General features: G+C 40.9%; 2 protein-coding genes across 2 annotated transcripts; both read right to left on the bottom strand.

Annotated features, from left to right (window-relative positions):
- Positions 1-291: 291 nt before the first annotated feature.
- LOC124270062 (CUB and zona pellucida-like domain-containing protein 1) lies at positions 292-6,743 on the bottom strand. The gene is made up of 5 exons (XM_046705084.1): positions 6,140-6,743; positions 4,654-4,732; positions 4,258-4,379; positions 2,666-2,824; positions 292-1,962 (listed from the first exon to the last, which is right to left on the bottom strand). Exons 1-5 carry the CDS (start codon positions 6,309-6,311, stop codon positions 1,547-1,549), a joined length of 948 nt encoding a protein of 315 aa, XP_046561040.1. The 5' UTR covers positions 6,312-6,743; the 3' UTR covers positions 292-1,546.
- Positions 6,744-7,762: 1,019 nt separating this feature from the next.
- LOC124270061 (uncharacterized protein K02A2.6-like) lies at positions 7,763-9,183 on the bottom strand. The gene is made up of 3 exons (XM_046705083.1): positions 9,088-9,183; positions 8,540-8,645; positions 7,763-8,235 (listed from the first exon to the last, which is right to left on the bottom strand). The coding sequence occupies exons 1-3, from the start codon at positions 9,181-9,183 to the stop codon at positions 7,763-7,765; spliced, it is 675 nt and encodes a 224-aa protein (XP_046561039.1).
- Positions 9,184-10,424: the final 1,241 nt, after the last annotated feature.

The following is a 10,424-nucleotide window of genomic DNA, read 5'->3' as shown; positions in this document are numbered from 1 at the left end:
TGACCTCTGCGGGAAGAGAATGTGTCCCGGAAAGACCCGGGTTAGAATTGATCTTCAGTAACGCATCTTTGTCGTAAGAGGCGACTAACGGGTGGTCAGGCTCGCTGACTTGGTGGACACCTGTCATCCTATCCCAATTGCGTAGATCGATGTTCATGCTGTTGATCACCGGATTGTCTGGTCCAGACTCGATTATTTACAGACCGCCGCCATATAGCTGGAATATTGCTGAGTGCGGCGTAATACTAAAAATCTCACTCACTTGTAAACCAATAAATACAAACAAGTGCACAATGTTATTAACACTTTCAATTAAATCATACAAAATGTTAGTAAATAACAAACATATAAAAACAATAATACATATATCACATGTAAATGAAAATTAACCAACATGGTCCAAGCACTGAAGGTTGCCAATATCTCTGATATATTCAAAATACTAAATTTACACAATTGCGTTAATTATGAAGTGCCTTGCAAATGCATTTCTGGTGTACTTATTTGACTCAGACATGAAATGGTGTTTATGTTAATTGCCGATTCAGTTATTCACACAGGACTGGGTGTACCCGAGCAGTACATGACTAGTGATAATATTAGGATAATTTTCCCTAACAGGGAATCTTGCAATTATAAAAGTCAACTCCTGAGAATAGCCAGTTTGGATTATCCGTTCTGATTCCATTCCGCTTGAAAGGCAAAAGAGAGTTAAACATTATAGGCTTGGAGTAGCGAAACTCAACGATGATCCTGCTCAACAACTATCGCCAGCTACTCACAATATGCTTCATAAAGTAGCACCCCTGTCAAACGGTACGTAAACGAACCAGATAATCAAGATGGACCAAAATCTAGTGCCACCACAGCACAATTACATGCATTTTGTACAACTGCTTGTAAGTTACCCATACCACTAACTCCCGATACAAACAAAAACAAAACACGCTGACAAATTTCTTTCTGACAAATACCATGTCCGAGTTTCTCTTTCTGACCAATACCATGTCCCAGTGTTTCTTTCAGACCAATACCATGTCCGAGTGACTCTTTCTGACCAGTACAATGTCTGAGGGTCTCTTTCTGACCTGTACAATGTCTGAGGGTCTCTTTTTGACCAATACCATGTCCAGTGTCCCCTTCTGACCAATACCATGTCCCAGTGACTCTTTCTGACCAATACCATGTCGAGTGACTCTTTCTGACCAATACTATGTCTGAGCCTCTCTTAGTGATCAATACCATGCCCGAGCGTCTCTTTCTGACCAAGACGATGTCATAGTGACTCTTTCTGACCAATACGATGTCCGAGTGTCTCTTACTAAATGAACGGATATTTCTTTCTGACACTAGATATAAGCTACACTAGATATCAAGAAACTACATTCTGATCGCTTCCTTCCAATATGATGCAGTCACTCTATGTGTCGAACTCAGGTCAGAGTGCCACTAAACCCAACATACTCACTACTTCTGTCCACTGCATAGGAATACATAAAGAGGTCTGTTTGTGATAAGAAGACACCTTGTCAAACTGCCTCAGAACCTAGTTTGAGTTGTTTAGAATCATTCCCCTTGACACAGCATCTTTATAAGAGGGAGGCAGCATAGATGGCGCTTTCGGGTCTGTGACAGGAAGGTTGTAGACATCCTCGTATGCAGGTGGTGGTTCATTGGTATAGGTACCGGTGGTACTGTTGGTATTGTTGGTACTGGTGCTACTGTTGGTGGTATTGATGCTGCTGCTGGTGTTCGTGGTATTGGTCGTATCGGATGGGGAAAATGGGGCTGCCTGGTCGCTTGTGTGTGGATGTGGATCATCAGATGTTTCGGTACTTGGAGTCTGATTCGTGCGATCAGAGCGTCTCCTTTTCAAAACCACACGCGTTACCAAAATCACTATGATGATGATCACGCCAGCTAAGCTACTAACTGACCATAACACTGTGTCTCCAGTACCTTCTGAAAATGAAAAATATACAATTTGTAATTTACAATAAGTATTTCCTTATGTAAATACTGGAAAAATGATTACATGTAGATAACATATTTCTTATCAGGAACAGAGACCCTAAATAACTTCGATAACTGGGTGAAACTGAAGCTGTAGTCACATTACCAGCGTCCTCTGAAAATGATAATTTTTATAATATTTGAAACTTCACAATATGTAGTCAACATATTTGTTGGCACTAAATAGTTTGGTAAGGCGATAATAAAATAACAACCTTTGGTAGAATCTGGGAGACCGTAGACGGATCGATTTAGTAACTACTTGCACCAGGCACATCCTGACGTTTAAATCTAGCTGCACCAGACAAAACCAGGTTGCACTATGGTCTGACAAATTTATCAAAGTTTAAACCTGCAGATGATCTTGAAGTACTCACAGTTAAGTGAGGCCACTACAACAAAATATAGATGATTAAAGAGGTAATTAATTCACAGATCAATTGTGGACAAGCTATACTAGGACATAACTTTGAAAGATGCTTACGTTGTTGTGCATACAGCTGGTGCAAGTAGAATTAAATATCAGTTGGATTTTGCAATAAAAGGTTACACTAGTGCATAGTTTATCCAACTAAATCCAGCCAAGCTGTGTTAATTTGTTTAATTTTTTGTAACCTACTGTATGTCAAGTATTCATAAATGTGCTACCTACTCTTTGGTACAGACTTGTATCTGATTTTGAAGCCTTTTCCTATTCCACCGTCATTGGTTGAAAACTTAATAGTGGCGTACCGACCAGTGCTGTTAAAAACATCCGTCATGTTGTCACATAACAACATATCTGGTGTCTTGATGAAATCAGATGCTGGACCTGAAATGACACAACATCAGTAAGGATTCCTTGCCACAATCAACGACATAACATTCCTCACGGGAATTACTGTAAATACACAATGCCATTTAGAAAGTTGTCAAATGTAACATAATGCTCCATTTAAAGGGGCACTGATCCAGAGGTACTAATGTTTCGCGCCAACAATCTAATGATGTCAGGTGGACAGTCCCTGCTCCCTCGACCGTGCCGGACACAGGGACTGGGAAACTGTCCAACCTGGTAGAATTTCTTCAACCTAAACAATGGGACACTAAAAACAGCGGATGCCATCAGATGCCGTTGTTTGAAAATATCCCCGGTAGTTCTTGTCTGATTGTAATAAACAGAGGCCATATAACGATATGTATATGATCTCTGTAATAAAGTATCCCAGCGGTGTAGGCGTTTTCTTTTTTTCTGATGCATGAATAGTATGATGAATGATCCATTTTTTGTGTTTTTTATCTCGATATTTATTCAGGTCATATAACAATATGATGTCTATTGACCTATGACATTAAAACCACACATTTGATTTAATTGAATCCGTAACCTAAATCGACCCCACTTTGCCATTTCTAGAAAATCAGAGAATTGACTTAGCTAAAAAATACAGTTTTTAACTTAAGTACACAACAAATGCCTCTTATGCAACAATGAAGTTCAGTTCGTATCCTCACAACAGCGTCGACCTCTAAGTCTTTTAGGCAATACAGCAATTTCCACTTCCTTGTTGTAAGCACGCTGATTGAATAATTACTTATATATTACACAGTGGGTTTGTCAAAAGGTAGTGCCTATGTATGTAGACTTACTGACGTACACTGAATACTACCACATTCAGTCGTAAAGTGCCTGTGTAAAAACAAAGTCCTTCCTTCAAAGGATTAACCGCCAATTGATACGTTTATTGATTGTTTTTTGTTGTCTAACTAAATTACTTGATGGTGGACATCATGTAAAGAGTTCTCGGGTGTGCGATGTTAGGTAATGAAGCTATTCACCAATGTGAAAAAACAGAAACAGTCATGGAACAGGACTCTTTGTCAGCTGCAGATGAATTGCATATTGTTCCTTTGTGTGGATATTGATGGATACATTCCTCGAAAATGGCAATAGCCTGATATTATTGCTATAACTTTGGTCGGTTTAAATTTTAATATTTGTATTTTGTTTGCATTCATTTGTTGTAGCATTAAAAGAATCATTAGTAGTAAAATTCGATAAGACAGATACTATACTGGATGCTCATGATGTTGATCACTGGATTACTCACAGACCCCCGCCATATAGCTGGCATAATGCTGAGTGTGGCGTAAAATAAAAACTCAGTCTAGGAAGGGTTTGACGCTGGTGACTGGAGTAAAAATAGAGACCGTTCGTAACCGTGTGTCTATGATAGGTTTGACGCTGGTGACTGGAGTACCTACCATCATATATGGCAACACTGTCACCACAAGCAGGCTTTGAGTGGAGATCGAGTTCTTGAATGTTGATCATGACAAGGTCCGAGCTTTGGTTAGCCATTACTTGCCACACACATTGTGTTCGACTGTAACAAAAAGTGAGAAAAATATTAAAACCTCAGTCGGCTTTCATGAAAGAGTGAGTGAGTTTAGTTTTACACCGCTTTTAGCAATATTCCAGCAGTATCATGACGGGGGGACACCAGAAATGGGCTTTACATATTGTACCCATGTGGGGAATCGAACCCGGTCTGGAGATATTTACTTTATTTAACATCGATTGTGATATTTTGATCATGCAATTAGTTGACGAATTGTTATGCCATTCAACATTCACAGTTATATGAAAAAGCTGCTTACTCCGGATACAGATATGGGTAGCCAGGTGAAATTATTTCTCCTTCAAAAGAGTCAGCCACAAGGTCATCCCTTTGACATGCTGAGGATAAGAAAGGAAATTGCTGTCTGTAAGGTCGGTTGGTTGTTTAACGCAGCACTTAGAAATATTCTAGCTATATGGCTGCGGTCTGTATATAATCGAATCTGGACCATACAATCCAGTGATCAACATTGGTGTAAGCAAATGGGATACAATGACATGTGTCAACTAAGTCAGTCGAATCTGACGCAGGTGAGCTGCCATTGTTGACATCACACTCAACGTTGAGCATGCTGCTATCTAACTGCATAATAATAAGGAAACACTATCGCGGTGAACTCCATGCTGCAAAGACATGCTTTAAGCTCATTCAACATGAAGGACATCACTACCCTGGATAACCCAAGCTGCCTGTGATGCAATAGAAGGATAATAGTCCTGTGGCTTATCCCACTGGGTACTAGGGTTGGGTTTTGCAGTGAATTTTCATATTGCAATATATTGCGATGCGAAAACATATATTGCGATATGTATTGCAAAATATTGCAAAAAGGATTTTTAACAAAAAACATACTTATAATCGAGTTAATGCTTGATTTATAAAGCAAAAACGATTACACATAATAAAAACTTATAATCATGACAAAGTAAAAAAGTAAAAAAAGATTTGGCACAAATGAAACAATGAAAAAAATATTAAACATAAACACAGTGGTTACTAGTTTGAATTAGTTTCTCCACTTTGAAAAAAGAGCCCTGACATTTCAGACAGCAACTTGGCCTGGTCAGGACATATAAGTAATCACTGGTCATTAAAGAGTAAATATTTAAAAAAAATTCAGATCCAAAACATTGCGAAACACTTTGACAAAGATTAAGAAGACAACTTCAAACCAAACTTAACTTGACTTCTAGTGTGAAAAATGGAAATATCCGAAGATTTCTGAGTGTTACGAAGTTTTCCGAATACATGTCAAAATACAGGTTTTCGATCAGCGTATCGAAATACGTATCGTTTTCATGTCTGAACCGGTAAATACTGGAAAGACCGGTTATATTGCGCAGCCCTACCGGGTACCCATTCACCCATTCAAGAGGAGTCCACGTATGTGGCTTATTGTGGGGCAGGACAGGCGTACTGGAAACTCTCAGGAGTCCAACTGCCAAACACGTTCGGCCATCCAAGGACTGTCCGCTACCAAAGTTACTTAATTAAGAACATGGCAGAGAAGAAGAAACACTACTGCTACGTTTATTACAACCACTGTTATGGCTACAACTACTACTAGTCTACTAATAAATACATTAGCTACTGCTATGATACTACAAGTCCTGCTACATTACTACAGCTCCTGCCAGTGCTACTACAACTACATTTACAGTTACTACAACTACTTCTGCAAGTGCTGCCGCCCACATCCACTCCAGCTGAAAAATATGCGCCTGCATCAGCTTTATATCAATTACCTTTGAAGTCAGAGGTTGTGTATTCGATTCTGAAGGACGCCGGTTCCGCTGGGTTGCCTTGGCTACTAAAGGTGATGAGTGTAGTAGACCTTGTCAGCAGCAAGTAGGTATAATCCCTTTTTCCGCAGATGTTCCAGGTTCTTGTGTAGTCTGTAGCACTTCGCCCTAACATTAGAACATACAACAGAGTTCGAAACGTTGTCTTTATAACTCGGACCTAACATAGTGAGTGAGTGAGGTTGTACGCCGCTCTTAGCAATATTCCAGCAGGATCAGGGCGGGGGACAACGGAAATGGGCTTCACACATTGTATCCATGTGGGGTATGAAACCCGGGTTTTCAGCGTGACGAGCGGACGCTTACCTACTTGGCTACAGGACATAAGAGAAACACTCGCAGCTGAAAACTGGACTATTTTATCGATATAACCAGCAAACAGGTTTCAAGTACTCACCCCACCCCCATAAGGTGTAAAAGTACTTTTGCTGGATATTTTCTTGTCTTCTTGGTCCTTGGTGGGGTAGCCAAGAGGTTAAAGTGTTCGCTTATCACGCCAAAGACCCAGGTTCGAATCCCCACATGGGTACAATGTGTAAAAACCAATTTCCGGTGTCCCTATTGCTAAAAGCGGTGTAAAATCTAACTCACTCAATCACTCATTCATTTAAACACACAAAACATACATGCCTGCCTTTTAATAACAAAATAACAAAATAAATATCCAACTCAAAATCATTTGCAAGGACATGTTATATTTTGTACAGTGACAAGATAAATGCATTTTCAAATACATCAATGTTCTACAGAATAGCCAGTCTGCGCATGCCCGATAAGGGAGCATTGAATGAGAATTGAGTAATCATTGTTTCAATGTAATAATATGACATCTCCCCCTTTGTAGACAAAATAAACAATTTAGCCTTAATGTCACTTGATAATAAACATTTACTTTAACTGGCAAGAGATGAAAAAACATTAATTCAGTCTCCGGTGACGGTTGAAGGCAACTTCCATCTGAACTTGAAACAGTCCATGATAAACACAACTTTTAAGTATTCACATACTTATGAATTAACTGTCCTTTGAAATATAAGAATTACCTTCATCGAACTTGAACTTCAATGTCACTGATCACAAAATTATTCCTTGGCACATGCAATTAATGAAAAGTCAATTCAAGAAACTATTTAACATTATAGTCACTTCACATCCAGTCTCCATACTTCTGGGGAGGCTTCACCGTTCGACCAGGCCGTGTTGTGTACCGGATAGTGTCAGACACAGGATTACTGACACTGCACTCGATTGGAGGAGACTTCTCAAACTCAGCGTTAGTGTGCGAGTCTTGTGGAATGTCAGTCTGCTGTCTGAGATTCATCGAACCTCAGATGACGGCGATTTCTTCTTACGTCACCCGCTGTTGTCTTGATATGGTAACACCGAGGAGTCTGTGCCCTGGTCTGAACAGTGCCTGGAGTCGACCATGTCTTCTCACCGTCAAGCTTGACTCGAACTGGTGCACCTAGTGGCAGCTCTGGCAACCACTGCACGCTGTGTCTGCGATTGTAGAAAGTCTCGTATGAAGACTTCTTCGCAGTGTCTCTCTCTTTCACCTGTTTCAGATTAGGCCACTGGGGAACCAGGTTTTCCGGTAAAGGTTGGTAACGTGCGGATTTGTCGGCCCATCATCAGCTGAGCCGGAGATACCCCTGTGGCAGTACTAGGTGTAGATCTGTAGGCCATTAGAGCTAGATAGGGATCTTCCTGGTTAAGAATCATCTTCGCAATGCGCACTGCACTCTCTGCTTCGCCGTTAGACTGAGGGAAGTGCGGACTTGATGTGGTCAACTTGAAGTTGTACTCTTGTGCAAACTGTTTGAAGTCTGCAGACGTGAATTGCGTTCCATTATCTGAGCGAAATTCTTCTGGTACGCCCCATCGAGCGAACATTGCCGTGAACTTGCCCATCACTTGTGAACATATTACATTGTTTAAGTGAGCAATTTCAAGATACCTTGAGTAATAGTCCATTACTACAAGAAGGTTCTGTCCCTTGGCAAAACACAAATCAGCAGCAATCTTCTGCCAAGGTCTCTCTGGAAATGGGGATGTCATAAGTGTCATAAGTGGGTCCATAAGTCGGATTATGAGTCTGACAAAAGTTACACTGGCTAACTTTCGTCTTGATATTGTTTGATATCCCTGGCCACCACACACACAATGCTGCTCTTTCCTGGCACTTATTTACTCCCTGGTGTCTTGAGTGCATTTGCTCCAAGATTTCTTCTCGTAGAACCTCGGGAATGATGATACGATCGCGAAACACCAGTAGGTCATCAACTACTGACAGTTCTCCTCTCACGACATAGAACTGTTGTACCTCAGATGGTATGCTCTTACTGTGCTCTGGCCATCCTGTCCGGACACACTGCATAGCACGTTGGATGATCGGGTCATTGGCCGACATCATCTTTAATGTATTGACTTTCTCGTCCGAGATAGATCTCTGTTTAGATACAGACTCCAAGTAGGTTTCTACTTCTTCGCTCAATGCTGGGTCTTCATCAGAACATTTATGGGACTTCTTTGATTGCGTGTCTGGGACGACTAGGTTTTTACCAGGAACATACTCTGCTGTGACTTGAAATCTTCTCAACCGCATCAACAGTCTTTGACATCACAGTGGCACCTTGTTGAGATCATACGAGTTGATGAGTGGAACGAGAGGCTTGTGATCTATTTGCAGTTTGAATCCGTTCAAACCTATCAGGTAGTGGTTGAATTTCCCGCACGCCCAAACAACAGCTAGTCTCCTTTTCGATCTGCGCATAACGGCACTCCGAACCCGTTAGCGTTCTTAAACAGAAAGCCACTGGCTTCCATGTGATTCCACCATGAAGCTGCAGCAAAGCACCTCCTAAACCGTAGCTGCTTGCGTCCGCACTCACCATGGTTGTCAACTTGGGATCATAGAATGCCAGTACCGGTGCACTGGCTTTCACTTTGGAGAAAGCAGACTCTTGGTCTGGGCCCCGATACCACATAGTATCGACATGAAGTAGATCAGTCATTGGTTTCGTGACTGGAAATATCCGGCAGGAATTTCCCAAATAGTTCACGAGTCCCAAGATGCGTCTGAGTTCCGAAATATCCTTCGGACATTCTAATTGAAGAATGGCAACTACCCAAAGGGGGGCATGAATGAAGTAAGTTTCTGGCTATCTTCATGTAGAGGAATCTGATAATAACCGCTAGAGGCATCTAGGGCTGTGTATATCTTGGATCCGCATAGCTTTGGAGCAATATCTTCTAATGTTGGCATCATGTAGTGTTCTCTTTTTACGCCTTCGTTCAGCTTTTTCAGGTCAACACAAATCCTTAATTTTCCTGATTTCTTGATTACAGGTACCATTGGCGCACACCATTCGGTTGCCTCGATTATTTCTTCCATGATACTGGCATCTTTCATACGGGTCAACTCTTCTTTCACTTTGTCTAACACAAGAAATGGTACTCTTCGTGGCGTTGCAATACTGAAGGGAACTGCCTCAGGTTTTAGTTTTATCTTCACTGGTTCACAATTCACAAGTCCAATGGACCAAATACACTTGAGAGTACTTCATCAATCTCTGTGCTGATTTCATGAATGTTCGGCTTCACCAAACCCATCTTGTGTGAAACACTCCTACTCAGCATTTTGTTATGTCCGTCTGTGACATAAACGTTGAACTTGTATAATTCACCATGATATCTCACCTGTGCAGGAAACAATCCTTAACACCCTATTATGTGTGAATGTCCTGAAAGTTCTCGATCTGGTGATAATAACTTTGGTTTGTTAAAGAGTTTGTCACAAGTTTCTCCTGAAATCACTGTGGTGTCTGCACCGGTGTCAACTTTGAATTCAACAGGTGTGTCTTGAACATACAATGTAACCATCCATGCATCATTATCATCTTCACAGCTGACAGATCCAAGTTAGAATCCACTTGCCTGATCATGGGACAAAACGTCTGTCTCTATAATGTGAACATTTTGTTTTCTATTGCTTGTACACATCTTGGCATAATGTCCTTTCGTATTACATACATGATATGTCTGACCACTAGCACGACACCATCCTGAATGAAGATTACCACAACGTGAACAGGGCTTATTTTGACCGTATGATTGATGATTCCTTTGGTTTCCATGGTTACCATTACTTCCATGGTGAGAATCTCGTGAGAGACCAATTCTTTTACCTTTATGGGCATTAAAGTTCATATTTTCTCGATCTTCTACC

This window comes from Haliotis rubra, unplaced genomic scaffold, assembly GCF_003918875.1.
Source record: "Haliotis rubra isolate DU_JTF1 unplaced genomic scaffold, ASM391887v1 Scf1495, whole genome shotgun sequence".
Taxonomy (NCBI): Eukaryota; Metazoa; Mollusca; class Gastropoda; order Lepetellida; family Haliotidae; genus Haliotis; species Haliotis rubra.
This window is presented reverse-complemented; position numbering and strand designations above follow the sequence as displayed.